General features: G+C 44.9%; 1 protein-coding gene across 13 annotated transcripts in view; it reads right to left on the bottom strand.

Moving 5' to 3' along the window:
* The window catches only part of ST3GAL6 (ST3 beta-galactoside alpha-2,3-sialyltransferase 6), a 614,303-nt gene that overhangs the window by 78,134 nt on the left and 514,103 nt on the right, over nt 1–22,066 (bottom strand). For all 13 annotated transcript variants that reach the window (XM_086934432.1, XM_086934442.1, XM_086934439.1 and 10 more), the window contains 2 exons: nt 17,947–18,007; nt 8,527–8,622 (listed from right to left, as the gene is read on the bottom strand). In XM_086934432.1, coding sequence (XP_086790558.1) covers nt 8,527–8,622; nt 17,947–18,007 — 157 coding nt within the window. The remainder of the gene's footprint in view (nt 1–8,526; nt 8,623–17,946; nt 18,008–22,066) is intronic.

The following is a 22,066-nucleotide window of genomic DNA, read 5'->3' as shown; positions in this document are numbered from 1 at the left end:
AATTCATTTTTTTTTTAAACTTGACAATATGCAATCATATTAAGGTGGCATTCATTTTCATCAGAATAGGAACCAGCCTCATAATCTTGACAAGAGATAACCAGAATGATGAAACACGGATAAATTAATATAATTGGATGTATTAATAGTTATTGCATTAGTTATTTAAAACAAAAGAAAACATTTACCATACAATAAATTCGCTTAAAACATTATACCTTATTTAAAACAATGTTCACATCAACAAAACATTTAACAGCAGTTGACAAATTATTATGCCCGTCCACTTACTTAATTTGCAGCAAAAACATAGCCGATTCATATGCCAATGAAGGTTTGCATGTCACAGTGTGCGAGAGAAAATCTTGCACTATTTGTGTCGGTAAATGCATCCTAACTCTGTGGTGCAATAGTGTGTTTTGGTGCAGGAAGGGCGCATTTGGATTGTTACCTAAAAGTCGAGAATGACAAAGAATGCAAAACAAATCATAATAAATTGTATGTATTCCACCTGAAACACAAAGCCTGGGTGGGTGTGCTCCATCCACTCCACTGCGTCAATGGTCTGTTAAGAGGCCCTTTGTAATGGTGAGTTGGTGACAGTGTTTTGATATCGATGTACTGTTGTATATAATGTCTGTTTTTGTACTTTCTTGAAGATATATTGATTCAGTCATATATGCTAAAAACAATACGCCTGTATAACCATACATGAGTGATTTGCGATGGTAAAACAGAGGGGGATCCTTTTTTTACTTATTAATTACTGAGTGATGTATAAAACAATTCCTCTAGGAACATTTTTACTTGTAGGCTATAGTACCAAGTTCCCTGGGGAAGACTGGGTCGCCCTATTGTAGAACTGCTAGTGGGCCAGCAACCCTGATCGTGCCACCCACAGAAGTAGCCTTCCAAACCTGTTTCAGGTCGGCCACTGCAGGGCCTGTGTGGGCAGTTTACTGCCAACTCTACTTAGAATTTAAAACCACTTGTTGAGCCTTAAACCCCCCTTTTATTACACATAACTCACCCCTAAGGTAGCCCTAAGTGCAGAGTGCTGTGTAAGTAAAACGTTGGACATGTACCTCTATGTTTTCCGTAGTGGCAGTGACAAACACCTTATTTTGTTTTCATTACTGTGAGGCCTACCCGTTTCATAGGTTAGTATTGGAAATTCCTTACTACACTTATAAGCTATAATTCCTGATCAGAGAAGAATAGTTTTTTCATGTTTCATTTGTTTGGAATGGTAATGACAAATCCTCCTTATTGGTAAAGTTGGATTTGGCATTACTATTTTAGAAATGTCACTTTTAGAAAGTGGAAATTTCTCTGTGCTCATAACTCGGTGTGCTTTGCGGCTTGTCTCCAATACACGTCTGAGCTGGATGACAGCTATAGTTTGTGCATTCCCGCTAGATAGCCACAACACAGGAAGGATACTGGACTCGAAAAATCTACGCACCCATTCGCTAAGGCAAATCAGATTTCATCAGGTCGAGCTATTTTTAGCACCTACTCGTCCCTTCTGGTGAGTGAACCTAAGCTGGAAGGAACAGGTGTTCTATTTATTCAGACAGTGAATGAGCAATAAAGACACCTTTAAATCTTGTTTTTATCTTGACATATCTGCTGCCTGTTCAAAGACAGGGGTCAAATGCCAGTATGTCCCTTTACAAATTGTTTCTTATCTTATCCAGGAAAATGGTTTTTACTTTTCTTTTTCTTATTACAGGTAGAGGTTTTTGACAAGTGAGCTGCCTGACAATCATTGTGAAACAAAAGGCTGTAAGTTGTCAGTTATTTTACTAACACTTAAACAGCTTGTAATTGAGTAGTATACGTATTTCAAAATATATCAGTAACTGAAGAACTTTTTTTTTGTAATTCAGTAGTGTGATACAACAATTTAAATATGAACAAAAATATCACAACACTTTATTTGGTGTTCCTCAAATGCAAATATTTGCAGAAACTTGATTTCCAAACATTATACACAATTTAGTTTTATCAGCAAAACCACATCAGTGGGAAATGTTGTAGCCATTTCAATGGAAAGTCTAATGATTGCAAATAAGTCTGCTAACACTTCATGTCTCAGGTATGTATTTAATATAAAGATAGTTTTTAAACGTGATTTGAGAAACATTGCAGTACCCGCCCTGATGACAATGCGGTTAATGAACTAAGAGGCAAGGCAGCGGTCAGGTGTATCCTATATATGGCTAGATTTGTATTATATTTGGAGCAAATGTTTAGTCTATTAAATCAAACAATAGTGTTGTTTGTACAGCAGACATGCCGAACTCACGTATTTGACGGTGGTCTGACACGTGATAAAGAAGAAAATGGTGGCTCAGAGAATTAAAATATTTGCCCAGGATCACATCATTTGAAGCCAGTGTATGGGTCAAGAGCATTATAATTAAGTGGAGTATGATAATTAAATGAATAGACCTGCAGGTCTAGTAACATTTTTATAATTATTTGAGTACTGGGATAGGTGTGTCTGAGTACTCGTATACATGGATGGCTGGCCCATCTGGCTACAGAGGAAAGAACAGCTGAGGCTGACAAAGCCCTGGCTGAGGAGAGGATGGCTGAGGGTGAAAGGGCTTTAGCCAGCAATAACCCAGCCACGGAGGAAGCTGAGGCGAAGAAAGTCATGGAAAAGAGAAAGGGCTTGTGGGCAAATTAAGGGCCCTGCAGATAGGGTCCAGCTGCAACAATATTGGTGGCAACAAAACTACTGTGTCCAGTGCTGAAGACACAGCAAACTTACCCAGAGACCAGGTACCTAGCTTTAAGGAGGGGGCATGACATACACCTGTGGTTTCAGGTATATAAGGTAGCTCTAGAGGTGTATAGGATTCATGAGGGGGATTGGGGAATTGGCATATGGAGTTGAATTCCTGGTGGTGGGAAGGCCGCCATACTGGCCCACGAAGAGGGGGAAAGGTTGAGAAATACACCCATGAAGGTGGCCCTGGTTAAGAAGTATGAATTCACCTCAGAAGAGTGTAGTTTGAGCTTCATGAGCAGTCCGAAACTGTCCCTTCAGTCCTGGGATGATTTTGTGGGGTACTTTTACAGAGCACTGATTGGTTGGGTGAAGGGTAGCATGGTAAACACTTTTGTAGAGCGATAAAAGTTGATTGACAGAGAGCACATGTTCAGTTATTGTTTTCCAGGGCTAGGTTGAGTCTACGTTTTCTGACCCCATGGAACTTGCAAAGGATGCAAACCTCTGGGTGAGTACCAGTGTGCCTGAAAAGGCATTTGGTAGTTGTTGGACTTGGCCCTTTTTGCAGGGTCATCCCTGAACTTTTTGCATTCCTCCAGTATTGTGTCTGACCTGTTTTTGCTGGTTTAAGGACTCTGGGCACTTTACTACAGCCGATCAGTGCTAAAGTGCATATGCTCTCTATGTAAAGTGTTATGGTAATTGGTTGTCCATAATTGGTATGTTTGCCTTACTAGTAAAGTCCCTCGTAAAGTGCACTATGTGTGCCAGGGGTGGTAATGCAAATGTTACTAGTGGGCCTGCAGCACTAATTGTGCCACCCACACAAGTAGCCCTAAAGAGAGAACTCAGGCCTGCCACTGCAGTGCCTGCTCACAGTTGGCTAACTGCCATGTTGTCCTGACAAGTGCACCCACTTGTCAGGCCTTACCCTTCCCATTCCATGCACATAAGACACCCCTATGGTAGGTCCAAGGTACCACCCATGGCAGGGTGCAGTGTCTGTGAAAGGGTAGGACATGTACTGAGGCGGGTACCATGTCCTGACAGCAAAATACTCTGTTTCGTTTTTCACTGTTGCAAGGCCATCTTGCCCATAGGACAGAATGGGGAAGGCTGTGTAATATGTTTCCAGCCTATATTCACATAGGCTTAAGATGTGGAGGTGAAGTTTAGTGTGCCTGAGCTCACAATTTAAAAACACATCTTTTGGTGAAGGTGGTTTTTGCATTGTGTGTTTAGAAACCACACTTTTAGAAGTGGCTGGTTTCTTTGTTCTAACAATTCTGTCTCTCTCTGCCTGGTTGTGGATTGACTGTCTGGATTTGAATGAGATACGATCTGGGAAATGTCTTGACTCAGGGGAGGATTAGGAGACACAAACAGGCTGACCTGCATCTGGAGTGTAGGGGGGAGGAGTAGCCCCTGGAGGTGAAGAAGCCTGGGCTGCTGCCATAAAAGAATGGATTCACCTCATGCTGAGTGATCGAGGAACCAGAACCCCACTAATAAAAGGAGGAAGGTTTCACTGGCAGGGAGACACCCAGAACTGGTTTGGACAGTGGTCAGTGCCCCCCCGAACAGAAAGACTTCAAAGACATTTAAGGGTATAACTATGAGAGATGAAACCCCTGATCGTTAGACTGATCAAGAATGAAAAGGACTTAAACTACTTTGTGGCCAAGGAAGAACAGCTGACAAGACTGAAGAGAAGGACTGACCCTTGCTGTGTGTTCTGGGGCTGACCTGCAGTTTGCTGATTTAACTAAGGAGAGGCTAAGGGACTTTGCTGTGTGCTGTATCTCCCTGCTTGAAAGGACTTTGCTGTGTGCTATGTCCCAAAGTAACTTTTTCCCCAGGGCCCGAGGAGAGCTGGCTCCCGGTTGTGGAAACTTAGGAACATCTAAGTTTCCAAGTGTGTCTCAGCGGCGCTGTGTGCGTGTGCGTTTTGCAGCCTGAGACCTTTGTAAGCATTGCCCCGGGACTGCATGGCCCGAAACCCAACCGAGTGTCAGCGACGCTTTGTGCGCGTGTGCGTGCAGCCGGAGACTGTCATTGGGGTCCGTGGTGCTGGTTGGAAAGTGCCCTGTGACTGCAGTGCCCCAGCAGCGTGAATCATTGTCCATACTGCTGTGAAGTTGTTTGTTGAGCCCAACAGGACGTCTGACGAGCGGGGAGAGAGAGAGACAGAGGCAGCGCATCCCCCAGGTAAGGCTTGGACTCCGGACGGTAGCCGCAAGCCTGTGTGGCTGGGGGAGGTGCGCAGGCATAGTACAAGGGTGCTCCCGTCTCTCTGCCACTGCATCGAGTTAGATGGGCTGAGTCCTCTAAGCGGCCTGGACCTACCCACCCTGGGAAGTTCAGGACTGTTGTCTGTGGTTGGGGCCTAGTGGTGCCCGTGCTAATCGCGTCGATTGGCTTGTATTATTCCTGCATTACGAACTGCCTTATTACTTGCATTATGGATTGTATTATCCCTGAATTACGATCTGTTTTATTATGTGCGAGGAGGATTGAATTATTCTCACATTACGAACTGCCGTATTACTTGCATAAAGGAGTGCGTTATACCTGCATCATGAATTGCCTGATTACGTGCATTGAGAATTGCATTATTTTTGCATTATTAACTGCCTGATTACGTGCATTGAGGATTGCATTATTCTTGCATTACGAACTGCATTAGTCCGACTATAAGAACTGCATTACGAACCGCATAGCATTGCATTAGGACAGCATTTGAACATCGTGAACTGCTCATTAATACCGCAAGAACCTACAAGTGTTTGTTGGCCTAGTAACTGGCAAAATGAAATATTACGAATACGCATATGTTGGATTTTTATCGTTTGGTCTTACCGTATTTTTCTTCTTGATAGAGATACCTTAATTTTCATAGATCAGTGTGGTGTCCATTTGTGATGTTATCACTGTGTCACTGGGAGTGTAGTTGCAAATACTTTACAGATTGCCTTGAAGATAAGCCTGTCTGCTCGCGCCAAGCTACCAGGGGGAGAGCAGGGGTTATCAAAGACAGTGTCCCTCCTTTCCCTGACTAGACGCAAGGGTCCCTATTTGGCCTAAGGTAACTGCCTCAGCCAACTACTGACCCTGAGTTCTAACAGAAGTTATCCTAAGGGGATTGACTCAGGTTCCCCCCAAACCGAGGGCAGGGGAGATTTACAGTGATCCAGATAGGTCCCAGTATAGGGGCGGGGTTAGAAGGAGGTAAAGGGTCCCCTGTCCCTTCTCAGAGTAGAAGGAGAGGTGGAGTGGGCAGAGACCCAGGGTGTCTTATTCCCAGCCCCAGAGTGCCTTATTCTCAGCCCCAGAGTTTGGATAGCTCCCAGATGGAGCACCAGTAGGGGAGCCTAGTGTACCGAGAGACCATTCACTGAAGGGAGCCCTACAGTGTCAGGAGAACTTGGGGGTCAGGGTAGGAATGGGCAGCTGCCACACGCATTCAACAAGGTCTGGTTTCTGACAGTATCACTCCACAGAGGAAGGCACAGAAGCCCAGATGGAGAGGTAAGAAGGTGACAGTCCCCAGTGGGAGGACTGGATGGTCTAAACTGGTAGGGGAACTGGGCAGGGGGTTGCCAAAAGAGCCCTGGCAGTTCAGCTTTCATGTAGTATCACTCCTAAACAGAGGGTACAGAACCCCAGAGGAAGGAAGGACTCACCCGACTCATGTCCAGCCAGAGGATATAAACCCAAATACTTTGAACATAGGGTTGGCAAAGGTAAGTGTGTATCTAATTTACACTGACTAGAGTGGTGACTCCTGCCTGGCCTGTTTGCCTACCTCAGCTAAGCAGGAATCCCATTTCTAACATTTCCCAAAAATAAGTACCAGTGGCCCTCACTGGCTCAAATCAAGCACTGCTTGTATCATCCGTAATTGTAAAGACATACCCAAGCTATCCGAGAAACTTCAGAACAGCTCAAAGATGTATAAACATTGATAAATTGCAGAAAGCCCTATCTTTAGCAGCGATCATACACTGATGAGTAGGCCGAACATTCTCACCATTGACGTGAACCAATGAGATAAGCATCCAATACCCCCACAGCCAATCTGCATAGGGAGGTAAAAGCCCACAATAGAGAGTCCTTCAGCCTTCAGACCTGAAATAGCAAAGTCCTGCCACACAGTGTAGGTCAAGCGAACAGAATCCATTAACCTATAAAACAAGATCATTGAGTGTCGATTTGCACCAAAAAATGCAAAAAAGATGGACCTCCCTTGAAGTGCAGTGCAGACAGCAAACGTCGACCGCCAGGCACACATACAGAGAATACAAGGCTGGCTAGTCAAGAGATACCAGAACAGGCTGAAATACAGCGCATGGAAACTGGGCGAGAAGCAAATTAGAACTGCCCTTGATACACCAAGTTTTTTGCTTGTACATCAGGGCTATTTACTTTGCTTGTCTGGATACATGATGTCTCGCATGGTGGTTTTGAACAGAAAAAACAACTTCTGCCACCACAGTGTTCCACAGCCATGTGGTGAGAAGCCCACCGGTTCAAGCAGTCCCCCTAGTGAAGGCTCCACCACAGGAAACTCAGTGGTTTCCCCTCTCTAAATAGGGCAGGGACCCACGGGTTTGGAGGAGTAGAAATTCTCCCAATTTAAGGAGCACCTTATGCTCTGCCATGTCCTGAATGATTTCCTTTATTCTGACCAAAATCTCTGAGCCCTGTTCCACATCCAGCTCAATTTAATTAGGGTCAATCTTCCAGATGGCAGAAATATAGCAAGAAAATATTCACTTGCACAAATAGTATTCTGAACAGCAATTATAGGGAGTTTGAAACTGGATATATAACCTTACCAAAAGAATGAAAATGACACATGAGCAACTTAATAGGTATCCTGGGACCGTATTATGCACCAGGCGCGCACTGTTCATGTCTGTGCAACGGCACAGCTCTAAACAGGCTACTTTAATCATCGGCACAGTGTTTCACTGTGCAGATGGGACCTGCCTGCACTTTTGAGAGGGAACAGAAATCCCCCTGTAGGCGGTTGTAGAGTGAATGCATCCTCCTGCAGAGGGATGTCTGGAGGAATGATGGCACTCCTTTCTCCATCCCGAAGGCTGATTTTGGGAGGTGCACTGAGTATGCCTCTTAAGGGCCTGTTTTCGCCTTCATCTTTAATATGGTGCAGGTGCACAGAGAATCCCTCATTTGCATATGGGCCACGTCCCCATTCAAATGAGGGAACACGCTGTTATGATAGTGCTGGAGCTACATGTGCGACAAAGCTACCAGTATTACAGAAGGGGCAGCACAAGCTTCTGGGGCCCCTTCTGCAATGCAATTGTACCACAGGGGTGCAAAAGCGGGTGAACATGTCAGTTGCGCCCCCGGGACAACGTAGAATACGACCCCTAGAGTCCATTGTGAAATAAATCCCCAAGACATCAAGATATATGCTCCATAAACTCTGCCCACCATTAATAGGAGTTGCTGATTCAGATTGCAGTCAATACCCATAGTTCATTTTCACTCTCTGGGAAGATTCTGAAAACAACACTGTGAAAAAATGAACTACAAACTGTAAATATAAGAGGTTTCTCTGCCCAAAGACATGCAAAATGGGATAAATCTTGACACAACGTATAGTTGTCATTTTTTAAACAAAGAATGAAGTTCAAGCACAGAAAACACACTGATCTCTGAAAGTCAACAGAAATTCTGCTGAAAGTAAAAAGCAGGCAGTGTTACTGACAACAATCATCAATAACTGCTTAGGTTTAAAGAGAAAAACTTACCTTATTACAACATCATAGGAGTCAATTTTGCTCCCAAGTGTTTTGTTTCGAAGTACTCCACCATTTCCAACAACAATACACTTTTTACATGAATTGCTAGAAAAAAGAAAGACAATACCAACGTTAGTTTGAAACTATATATAGATCACATTATACATTTATGTTTATCACCTCATTAGCAATTTCAAAATAACTTACAAAAAGACGTTGCAGCATTCTACTGTGGGAACCTTAAAAATTCATAAAAAAACTTTTGCAGTCCTTAATGGTGGCACACATGCATTTAGATTTCTTTAACGTAAGACCTGATTCTTATTCATACAACTCAGGTGGACCATATATAAGGTTGTTTCTATATCAGCCCCTGACCGCTTTTTTCACCCTTAGTTGTCAACGATGATGAACACCTGCTCTTTACAGCGACAACCTTTGGCAAGATGAAGGACAGGTCCTTAAAACCACCTTGTCCCGATGAACAGAAAGGAAAGGAGGTTTAGAAGAAAGAGCCTGGAGCTCACTCACTCTTCTGGCAGAGGTGATAGCTACCAGGAAAGCCGTCTTCAGAGTGAGAAGACGTAAAGGACAGTTATGAAGCGGCTCAAAAGGAGCGCACATCAGATAGGTCAAGACAAGTTTTAAGTCCCATTGAGGTATTATGAAAGGCACGGGAGGAAACGTCTGTATAATGCCTTTCAGGAAACGGTTAACAACCGGGGACTTAAAGAGAGAAGACTAATATGGAAGGCTTAGAAAGGCAGAGATGGCCGAAAGATAACCTTTGATAGTGCCCAGAGCAGAGCCCTGCTGGGCCAAGGATAGTAGGAATAGAAGGACCTCAGAAAGAGGGGTAGAAAGGGGATCCACAGACTTTGATGTGCACCATGCCACAAACTTGTTTCACATGCAGGGGTATACCGTCTTAGTGGAGGGGTACCTGGCTGCCAGAATGACATCACAGACTTTGGGAGAAAGATCGAAAGGTGTCAACTGTCGCCGCTCAATATCCATGTATGGAGGTGGAGGCTGGACAGGTTTGGCTGGAGGACCATCACCTGCTGCTGCGACAGAAGATCCTCCCGAAGAGGCAGTCCAATCGGGGGATCGATCGCCATGTTGAGTAGCTCGGAATACCAGTATCTTCGTGCCCAATCCGGAGCCACAAGGATGACTTGGGCCCGGTCGCGCCAAATCTTCTTCAGCACTCTGGGCAGAAGTGGTACAGGTTGAAAGGCGTACAACAGACCCCAGCTCCACTCGCGACAAAAAGCGAGTGTCGCCTTGGAAATTCCAACGCACAGAATTGATGACATTGCACGTTCTCTTCGGTAGTGAATAGATCTAACCAAGGCACTCCCCACTGCAGAAAGAGACCGTGCACCAGGTCCGAGTTCAGACGCCATTCGTGATCCATCAAGCACCAGCGACTTAGTTCGTCCGCCCTGGTTTTCAGAGAACCTGCCAGGTGTTGAACCACCAAGGTAATGCCTTGATGTTCCAGCCATGTCCAGAGGCGCAGAGCCTCCTGGCATAGGGTCCACGACCCCACCCACCCTGTTTGTTGCAATACCACATGGCGGTCATGTTGTCAGTGAACACCTGCACTACACTTGCCCGGACAGAAGGAAGGAATGCCTTCAGTGCAAGTCGGATCGACCAAAGCTCCAAAAGATTGATACGGAGCCGGGACTCAGCCGGAGACCAGTAGCCTCTGATCTCCGCCTCTCCCAAGTGGCCGCCCCATATCAGGAGGGACGCATCTGTCACCACTGTGTGCTCCAGTTGGGAAAGGGAGAGGGTTCTGCCATTGACCCAATCGTGATTCATGAGCCACCACTGCAAATATCATGCAGTGCCCTACGAGATCTGGCCATGAACAGACAGGTTGTCCTGATGGGGGAACATCCTTTACAACGCAACTTTTAGCACGCAGTGCCTTTACGACGCAACTGTTACGACGCAACTATTACAACGCAAACCATTACAACGCTTTGCGCTGGGGGGCGCTCTAGGTTAGGGAATAGATTTAATTTACTACCCAACACCTTCCCTAGTGTCCACAGGGACTGGAGTTGGAATAGTAAATTCAACTATTGACTATCCAGCACCCCAAAGTGCTATGCGTTGTAAAGGTTTTCGTTGTAATACTTGCGTTGTAAAAGCATGCGTGGTAAAAGCATGCGTTGTAATGTCATACATCCGTCCTGATGCTGTGCCCACTGGAACTTCAGGCCCCACTGCAGAGCCCGCATATGCCACCTGGCATGTTGCACTAGCAGGATAAAGTAGGCCATCAGGCCAAGGAGCCGGAGGGCCATCCTGACAAACCTGAGATTGAGGCTGAAAGATAGGAATCATAGCCTGAATATCCCGGATTCGCGTCTCGGGAGGATAAACCCGAAACTGTGCTGAATCCAAAACCGCTCCGATGAAGGGGGAGCTTCAGAGAGGGACTCAGGTGTGACTTCAGCACGTTGATGGAGAACCCCAGCAGATGCAGGAGGTTGGCCCTAGTCTGAAGGTGGGTGATTACTGCCTGGGGCGAGGTTGCCTTCAACAACCAATCGTCGAGGTAGGGGGAAAACTGACACCCCTGAACTGCGCAGATGAGCTGCGGCCACCGCCATCACTTTCGTGAACACCATAGGGACGCTGGTAAGGCCAAAGGGGAGCACAGTAAACTGAAAATGCTCCTGGCCTACCGTGAACCGCAGGTAATGCCGATGGGCCGGCAGGACGGGGATGTGAAAATATGCGTCCTGCAAGTCCAACGCTACCATCCAGTCTCCAGGGTCGAGGGCAGCCAAGACCTGAGCCAGAGTCAACATCTTAAACTTCTACTTTCGGAAGAAGCGATTGACGTTCCTTAGGTCCAAGATGGGGCGCAGGCCCCCTTTCTCCTTCTTGGGGACCAGAAAGCAGTGGGAATAACAACTACATCCTACTTCTGGCCCAGGGACGCACTTGATGGCCCCTTGGCCAAGAGGGCCGTGACTTCCTGTTGGAGAAGCGCAAAGTGATCCCCCTACAAGCGGTGGAACGGAGGTGGCATGGCTGGGTGGGGGGGGTACACTCGAAGGGGAGGGAGTAGCCCCACGGACGATTTGCAGCACCCACCTGTCCGGAGTGACAGAGTGCCAGTGGGGGAGGTGATGTTGAAACCTGCCACCCACTGGTGTGGAGTGCACCCCAAAAGTTTGGCTAGGATGGCTTAGAGGCAGATCCTGCGGGAGCGGAGGTGGACTGACCCGCTCGCCGGCCCCCTGTGCCACCACGGCAGCCACCACGCCCGCGCTGAGGTTGGTTCTGTGCAGGCTTCTGGCTGAACAAACATGTAGGGGCGTCCCTTCTGTGACCACGAAAAGAAGGAAAGGTAGGTGTGGCAGGGCGTGTGGTGGAGAGACCCAAGGACTTGGCCGTAGCCCGAGAGTCCTTGAATAACTCCAGCGCACTGTCTGCCCTATCGCCAAACAGGCGCAGTCGGTCCCTCTAGCGACCCCTGGACCTCGAACGGCGCGGAGACGACTGCCGGGCCTCCAGCGGCTTTGGGGGCCACTCCTGCAAAGCCTTTGGAGCCATGGCCAGACAGTTGGAACATGACCTGGAGTCATGGTCACACTCTAGACAGTAGAGACAGACGCCATGGGGGTCAACCACTGACATCGTACGGCGGCAGGCCCCACAGGATTTAAACCCAGGCATCCCTACGTGGCACCAGGAGTCAAAGACTCAAAAAAAGTAGAGGCAAAAAGTCCCCATAACGTTTGTCAAAAAGTGACTAGGGTACGTGCTCTAACTGGATCTGTGCTTGCTGGCGCGGAAAAACAAAGAACTGACATCAGCGCGCATGGGTGGTGCCCAAGTAGTCTCCGTGACGTCATCTCGGCGCTTACGACGCCAGCGAAGGACACAGAGCCGCACAGCATCGCCTGCCGACGTGCAGGGGTACTGCTCACCAAAAACTTTCCGGATCCAGTCTGACGAGTGGGGATATTCTAGGGTAAGGAATCTATCACTAATGTGTCTCTTTCAGAAAGCAACTGTAGCTAGTCCATGTATCTGGCCCCCCAGTGTTTAACCTCCTTCCCTAGGTGCTCTCCAAAAAGTCACGGAAACAGTTTGCTTTTGTGAGTATAGATGCCTTCCTTTTAAATGGGACTTAATTTTGAGGTGAGTAGCGCAGTGAATCCTCACAGGTCAAGACTAACAACTCTTTCACACCCTGAATTTCCTGTCTTCCGTAGGCCAGGGATGATTAACATTTTACAACCTCGAAATTGCACTGCTTTTTAAAAAAATTGCCGTACTTGTGGTACTGACTTATTATGTAGTGAGGCCCAGTTCCAATAACAGAGATCCAGATTCAAGTCACTGGACTTCATGTTTTAAATCTTCGAATGCTAGGATATGAAATGTCTTCGGGCAGTCTCCATAAAACCTGTGTAGCAAACTAGAGCATGAGTGATTTTACATCCTCCAATTTGAGTATCGGTGGGGGTGAGGGGTAGCGAATGTGCCAGGGCGAGACCCTAACTAGCAGCCCTTAACACGTTTTGAATCAATTGCACCAATTGCTCAAGTCACACCATAATTTTTATCATTGCTATTTTCAAATGTGGTATGACTATCTGTGTTTTGGGACGGTGACCCCAATAATGCTTCCTTCGGGTCCGGCAAAGCAATGTTTTTTTCTAAGCTGTTTGCATTTGAATGTGCGCTCCTCTAAACTTACCACATATGTGACTTTCTGATCTAGGTTCTGTGTGGTTTCTCACAAATTATTTACGACATTTATTAGTAGAGACTCTCCCCGGGACACCAACTGCATGTCATTGAGATTTTCTTTTTAGTATCTTTGGGAGGAATATTGAGATATGGTGACCTTCCTCCCCACAGTTAAGAAACCACTTCATCCAAACAAAACTTGTGAGCCTCGAAATGTGATTGGGCTCAGCAAGACCAACAGAAGTCCAATAGGGGGCATTCGTCAGAAAATCCAGTTCATGAACTCCCCAGGCTCTGGTTCCCTAGCGCCTCCTTAAAATGCTCCATCTCTCCGCCTACTCTGAGCAATGTTCAATGCAAGGATCTCGGTTTTTGTAGCAAGAGGCTCCCTGGCCCTCGTTAACCTCTGGTAGTGCCAGACACTCGGATAGCCCTGTGTCTGTGCAATGCGTTTGATCATGAAAACATCTGAGCAAGCTGGTACCCTCTGGAAGGACATTTCCAGTGCAGTGTCGCGCGTCTCCTCCAAGACTTCCCTAGCTTCAGCAGCTTCTCAGTGCCCCATGACCAGGCTGCTACACTCACACCGGTTCCTGTGCCTTCACCCTGAAACTTCGGAGCACACTTTTGTCCCAGACTGCCAAACCTGCCCCAGAATCTAATCTTCCCAAAAGACTCTGATAAAGGTCCCCTGCATGTCCGACAGGATGCTTTCCCTCTGGTATCAAATGTAAACAGGAGACTGCATAATGGGAGTTTGGACTTTTTTCTCTCTAGAGGAGAACAATTCATGATCTAGTTAGTGTCCATGCATGCAAGATGAACTGAATGACTTGAGGTAGCATATTGAAATATTTTCAATGGCTCGTTACAAAACATTGTATTAGCATATGTGCAGAAAGGTCTGTACTCTCCGCTGGACCCCAGAAGGCAAACAAAAGAGAGGGAGGCCAAAGAACACCTGGAGTAGTACCGTGGAAAAACTAACTAAGACTGTGAGCCACAGCTGGGGCACCATACAAAAACTTGCCCAAGACAGGCAGGCATGCCAGTCAGCAGAACAGGCAGTACATAAGTAAGACAGGTCTGTAAGTGTAGTGAAAGCCGTTTGCAGTGGGCAGCCATATCAGCAGAATATATCTTTCCATTCCGCAAACAAAAATCCCGCATACAATCACTCCGCATTTTTTAGTCCGCAAAAACCATTACTCCTCAAGCCATAACTCCGCAAATTTTTTACAACACATATGACTTCACTACGCATGCAATTACAACGCAAATGCATGTGTGGTGAAGTCATATACTTTGTAAAAGTACTTTATTTTAAAAACAAAATATATATATATATATATTTTAATTAAAATGAAACATTTCTTTAAAATTACATTATATTCAGAACTATATTATTACACACACATATATATATATATATATAAAAATATAGATATATTTAATTTTTTTACATTAATAATTACCCTATACACCCTAAAAACGAATCCCACCCTAGTCCCTTTAAATACCCCAGCACCCTTAAACACTAACCCATCCTGACCCTACAGATACCCCTGTACCCCAAAACCCAAACCTACCCCTGAACCCTAAAAATACCCCTGTACCCCAAAACCCAAAACAACCCCTGAACCCTAAAAAAAAACCTGTACCCCAAAACCCAAAACAACCCCTGAACCCTAAAAATACCCCTGTACCCCAAAACCCAAAACAACCCCTGAACCCTAAAAATACCCCTGTACCCCAAACCCCAAAACAACCCCTGAACCCTAAAAATACCCCTGTACCCCAAAACAACCCCTGAACCCTAAAAATACCCCTGTACCCCAAAACCCAAACCCAGCCCTGAACCCTAAAAATACCCCTGTACCCCAAAACCCAAAACAACCCCTGAACCCTAAAAATACCCCTGTACCCCAAAACCCAAAACAACCCCTGAACCCTAAAAATACCCCTGTACCCCAAAACCCAAAACAACCCCTGATCCCTAAAAATACCCCTGTATCCCAAAACAACCCATGAACCCTAAAAATACCCCTGTACCCCAAAACCCAAACCTACCCCTGAACTCTAAAAATACCCCTGTACCCCAAAACCCAAAACAACCCCTGAACCCTAAAAATACCCCTGTACCCCAAAACCCAAAACAACCCCTGAACCCTAAAAATACCCCTGTACTCCAAAACCCAAAACAACCCCTGAATCCTAAAAATACCCCTGTACCCCAAACCCAGCCCTGAACCCTAAAAATACCCCTGTACCCCAAAACCCAAAACAACCCCTGAACCCTAAAAATACCCCTGTACCCCAAAACGCAAACCTACCCCTGAACCCTAAAAATACCCCTGCACCCCATAACCCAAACCCACCCTTAAAATACCCCTGAATCCAAAAAACATATACTCCAAAACCCCAAACAAAAACCATATACTTACCTTACAACTTACCTTAAAACATATACTTTTACCAATCATGCTTTTACAATGATTTTCGTTGTAAAAGCATGCGTGATAAAAGCATATAATATATAAAGGCATGCGTTGTAAAAAAAATGCGGAGTAAAGGTACCTGCGTTATCATGGAATGAGGAGTAAAGGAATGCGGAGTAAAAAATGCGGAGTGATGGTATTTTACCATATCCGCCACCTGATCAGGTGAGATCAGGCATACAACTTTCAAGTACAGATGCACTGGTTTCATTGACTCTGTAAAAACATCTGGGCTTCACTGAGGCCCCAAACAGTTACTTTTAACTACTAATATTGCATCCCGGTGCTTCGAATTTCCGATGTAACACCTGTTAAATATATATTCACCATGTCTCGAGGTCAGCAGTTTAGCATAGGTCAGCAGTTTGAATATATGCAACAGAAAATGGTCTGGCAACAAAGAATCTGAGGAATATATGATCTTTATTCAGATGTTTTAATTGCTTGGATAGAGAATTTCACTTTGTTTCCTCTGAGATGGTCTACAAAGCAAATATTTTATGAATGTATGAGCTTTCTGCTAGAGATAAAGCATCCTTATGATTCACAGGGATGTGGAATCACATCTGTGCAATAATATGAAAAAGGTCAATCTTATTCAAACCAGCCCAAAGAATGATGTTAAGACAATATTGCCCTTCCCATATAAATATGTAGTTGAAGTATCAACTGTTCGCAATCCACCATAATACAGTGGTAATGTAATCTCTCTAACAGAAAGAAAATTGCATAGCATGCACTATGTAAGGCTTAATACTTTTTTTAAGACTAACATGCATCATTGATTATACATTCTTCAAGTTTCACTGTCAGTATTTGCAGCCAAACTCAATTTTACATTTTAAAGTGTATGGCTGCTTTCTAGCATCTGATTTCAAGAAACAACTCAAGACAGTCACTGTAATGTGGTTTTCTTGATCTCTGATCCATCAGTAGGTGGACAAGAGAAATCTGGACATCCTAAGATGGGTTGTAGAAGTTCTTGCATATCTCCTTCATTAAGTTTACTTAATGAAGGCTACTGGTCATCCTTAACTAGCTAATAATGTGCAATCCCCTACTTCATAGGACAAAAATAGTTGTAAGAAATCTACTTCCTTATAAAGCACTACCTGTGGACAAACTGTGACAATACAACTGGAGGAAAGCCCTGACCAGATAACTGCTCTACACATTCAAACAAAGAGTAGTAGTGGTAGCTGTAGTTTGTTGCTCAAGGAGCTTCATCAGATTGTGTCATCCTAGCTATGAAGAGGAGGCTAATTCATAAATGAACAAGGCAGAAAAATATTTCACGTTTCCCACATTCAGGTAAACTGACCAACAGGCATTCAGAGATACAGTATATCTGTACAGAACTATAAGATAAGGCTTTGTAAATATGGCTGTAAAGACAATCCTTTAAAGTTGTTGTGTCTCCTGTATGTATGCAGGAGACATTTCTGTATTTCATTATTTTATGGAGTTTTTTATAAAGTGCCAATGATGTCACCTTACGTGTCAATGATGTGGCCTTAAGAGAAGTCCAAATCACTCAATGGCACAATGGAGAAACCGTCTGTGAGTCAACTGGATAAGTCATTAGGCAACATAGCAACCGCATAACTGATATGGTAGGAAAAAATTCAAGATACTGAGAGACTCAGCAGCAGATGTATTGAGGATGTCAAGTCAAGATAAACTTTATACGGCCACAGGCCATAAAAGCACACAAACGCCAGAGCACATATTTATAAAAATAAGGTAAATAAAAACACATCACGGAGCCAGATAAAATCAAGGATATTCAGTACAATTCATAACATTTCAGGAGATTAAAAAGCGTTGTCAGTAACCGATTCATACAGAAACAGAATATTTTAAGGTTCTTAGACATTCCTAATATGAAATGCCGCTTTTATAAAATTGAGAACTGCGCAGCAAACTTCGAAAGAGCCTAGTGCCTGCATAAACAGTAGCCCTTACTTGTACTGTCTCGTCTCGCCTTGGCCTTCCATGAAATGGATGCCAAGAAACGAATGTAGTGAGGATGTCACAATGGAAGACATTTTAAATCATGAAATGAATACATCCTTTTAAAGATGTGTGCGATAAATAGACTGCAGAAAAAAGAATACATTGATAAATGCTAACGTGATCTATCAAGTCTTACTCCCACTATTCAGATGCCATTGCACAAAAACAAGGATGAAACACTTACTTAATGTTAGAGGGAAGTCCGCAGTTTTTCAGTTTTGAGAATACCATTCTGAGGTATCTTTCTATAAAACAAAATCAAAATAAATCCTATTACAATAAATGGGTATTCGGTCACACAGAAACATAACAGCATTTTTAATTCAGTAACGATTATAACCAGCATTAGCAAAGCCTTTGGACCCATAGGCTTTGCCAGTGCTTTCTGCCAATGCTATTCAGCATTGGCAAAAAGAGAAAAAAATGTTGTTAACCGTTACTATAAAGCATCAAAAAAATGATTGATTACCTGAAAAGCAGCCCAGCATGATGATAAATGTCGGTGCATGTGTTACCACACATGCATATGTCCAGAAAAGACTGCCATTTTGTGTTTTTTAATTTACTGTTCCCAAAAGGCAGCTGCTAATATTGGTGCAGTAAATACAAAAAATACTTTAAATGTACAATAAACCACATTCTGAAGAATGGGCAGCCCGGCAGCACACAACAGTGTATTTTCATAAAGGCTGCAAAAACGGTGACAACAGAAACAAAAAAAGCAAGGTAGGTGGGAGAAGCAAGCAACAAATGAGTTTGGGAGGGAGGCGAGGAACTAAAGTTGAGATCAAAGGAGGCCAGTGAGTATATGGGGGATGAGGCAACACAAGGAGGGCCCGATTCACAGAGCTAACTTAAGACAAAATCCTAAACTTACTACCATTTTCTTATTCACAGACGGCACTTACTCATTTTGGTATTCACAGAAGACACTTACTCATTTCGGTATTCACAGAAGTTAAGAGTCCTAACTTTAGGAATCCTAAATGCCTTCTGTGAATACCGAAAGTCTTAAAATTAGGATTTTTCTCAGTTTAGTAGTAGTAAAGTTGAGAAAAATCCCAATTTTAAGACTTTCGGTATCTCGAAGGTACCATCTTCGATATTTATTCACTAATGATATCAAACTTCTCTCGTTGTTAAACTCCGACCACAGCACTATATATAGCTTAGATTATACTGTGGGTGGTGGCATAAAGGTATTCATCAAGTGGCTTTTTGCTGTGATGTGGAAAAAAAAGGGAAAACTCATCCCTAACAGATGGTTAACCTCGCTGGGACCCAGGCAATGGCAATGTCAGTAGGAAGGAACTCCACTGAACACTGCGTTAAAAACATGGCGAATAACTTTCAGCTGGGAAAAACCTAGGCATCTAGCCACTCTGTGGCCCTCCACTTAGTGATATAGTTTACAAATCACTTGTGACTAATGATTTAAAGTGAGAATCAATCTTGAGTTTGATAGTTTTACTAGAAAGAAATCCATTATTACATATTAATTCTGAAAAACCTAGTCCCCGCACTATGGACACAATTAGAATTACAACAATTTTTTCGGTTTGTTTTGAAAGCTTGGTGTTTGCCAGACCTCATGTCAGTCTGCACCTTGCACACAAGAGACAACACAGAAGATACTGAGGGGGCTTTCAGTCAGCCTCCCACAGCCAATGGATTATTTGAGGGGGCGCTTTTAGGCGCTGGTTTGCCTGTCATGCTTTGAACTGTGCACATCATTTTGCGGATGTTTGCATTAATTTAAACTCTGCACTGGTGACTGGGAGGGAAAGTTATCAGTTTCCAACATCTCAGGTGGTCTGCCGGGTGCCGCCCCCACAGACTACGTCAATGAAGCTCGGCAAGAGAAATCTTCATGAAGGGAAAGATGGGGTGCGCATGCAACTGGGCCTTAAGTTCAAGGATTCCACAGCGGCTTCAGCCAGAGCTCACCCCTTTGCTGCTCTGCTTGAGGCAACAGATTGGTTTCCCCAGGTCCACAGTATCCTCTATCAATCTATTTATAAAGCGCACTACTTACCCATGAGGGTCTCAAGGCGCTGAGGGGAAAGGTGTGCTGCTACTGCTCGAAGAGCCAGGTCTTGAGGAGTCTCCTGAAGGTGAGTAGTTCTTGGGTCTGCCGTAGGTGGGAAGGGAGGGTGTTCCAGGTTCTCGCTGCGAGGAAGGAGAAGGATCTGCCACCGGAGGTAGTCTGTTGGATGCGTGGGACCACGGCGAGGGCGAGGCTGGCGGAACAGAGCAGGCGGGTGGGGGTGTAGAAGTTGAGTCGGCCATTGAGGTAGGCTGGCCCGGTGTTGTGGAGGGCTTTTTGTGCGTGGTAGATTAGCTTGAAGATGATCCTCTTTTCGACGGGGAACCAGTGTAAGTCTCTCAGGTTAGGGGTGATGTGGCTGTGGCGAGGGACGTTGAGGATCAGTTGGGCGGAGGCGTTTTGAATGTGTTGCAGTTGTTGTAGGTGCTTGGCCGGGATGCCAGCGTAGAGTGCGTTGCCTTAGTCCAGTCTGCGGCTGAGGGCCTGGGTCACCGTTCTTCTTGTTTCGGTAGGGATCCGTTTGTAGATCCTGCGAAGCATGCGGAGGGTGTTGTAGCAGGAGGAGGAGAGGGCGTTGACCTGCTTCGACAGAGAGAGAGGAGTCGAGGATGAAACCCAGGTTGCGTGCGTGGTTGGTGGGTGTCGGTGCTGTTCCCAGCGTGGTCGGCTAAAAGGAGTCGTCCCAGGCTGAGGGGGTGGTTCCGAGGATGAGGACCTCTGTCTTGTACGAGTTCAGCTTCAGTCGGCTGTTCCTCATCCATTCTGCGACAGCCTTTATTCCCTCATGGAGGTTGGTTTTGGCGGTATGCGGGTCTTTGCTGAGGGAGATGATCAGCTGGGTGGCGTAGGATATTATTTTGAGGTCATGCTGGCAGGCGACGTGTGCGAGGGGGACCATGTAGACGTTGAACAGCCACCTCGCATAACTACAGGGCTCAGCGCAACTAAGTGCAGGGTTGTTACAGGGATATTAGCACATTGCTGCATTTCAGTATTTTCAACAATATTTAAGTTGGTAAGAGACCATTCCGAATATGATAAACACGCACTGAACATACAGCCAACAGTTTTCATTACAATCACACACATTTAAATGCATCTTACAGTGCTACATAACTTTTAAAGGCAAGAACTCTTTATACTTCCACCATCCGCAACTGTGAAGAATGAGAGTGTTTAACTCTGCAGTGTGTGTATGTAATACGTACACCAATGAGCAGTGCACTATCACGTTTACTTTCAATGCTGTGAGACCTGAGGTGCTCAAGCTCATCAGTGGGCTTAGAGACGTGTATTCACTCATATCGAATATGGCTTTTTTGCACGCATGTTTCTCTATCAGTCTCTATGTCAGGCTGTCTGTATGTCAGTTTAGCTATCAGGATCTATCTAGACCTACACACAGACACAAACATGTTTAATTGTTGCTGGTCACCTTCGCTCTACCTTCATCACAGAGGTAAAAACAAAGCATTACTATCTGAGGAAAAAACGGAGAGTCAAATGTATACCCATTTAGTGGATTGTCTGTACAAAGTGAAACCACAAGACCTGGACCAATCGCAGCTTCCCTCTTAACCAAATTGTGTGATCTTAGGCACATATTTTATTTTCCGGATCCTTCGTTTTCTTCACTTTAACTTATGAAGGCACCTTCAAATACGTGATTGAGTTCAGTACAAAAACATTTTATGTTTGATTTAACGGACTATAATGTTACTCTTTCTATAACAAGGTGGACCACATACAGGGTTCACATGACAACCGTCTTGCCTCTTAGTAGGCTAATGGCACTGTCACTGGGGCGGGTGGAGGCGGGGGGCAGGATAAAAAGTATCACTTTAACAAGTATTTCTAAGTGCTGTGCTATAACGTGATGTATTAATGTCAACACTTCTACATGTTAAAGAAATACACTTTTTTGAATTACGAAGAGACGTAATATTTTATGTGATGTTCGTCTGATTTACATGGCAAACATTTTCAATGCTTGGTTTGGTGCAAGCTCCAAGAGCCAAGCCAAATCCTTTAATCAGCTCTGGGGTTGGCTCACCCGGTTATCGTGTTGGTTCGCCCACCTCCAGGCTCCCCCCTGCAGCCTGTGCAGTGCCCCAGGCACGGAGGCAAAAGCACTTCAGGTGCAGATTGAGGGATGGACTGTTAGGAAGGTGTAGCCAAATAACGGAGGAATTTCATTGTATTGTAATTTCTGTTTCTGCCAAAAAGTTTTTCAACATTACCAGTTAATGGAGAATGA

This window comes from Lissotriton vulgaris, chromosome 8 (assembly GCF_964263255.1).
Source record: "Lissotriton vulgaris chromosome 8, aLisVul1.2, whole genome shotgun sequence".
In the NCBI taxonomy this organism is placed as follows: Eukaryota; Metazoa; Chordata; class Amphibia; order Caudata; family Salamandridae; genus Lissotriton; species Lissotriton vulgaris.
Note: the sequence above shows the minus strand (reverse complement) of the source record. Positions and strands in the feature narration are given on the sequence as shown.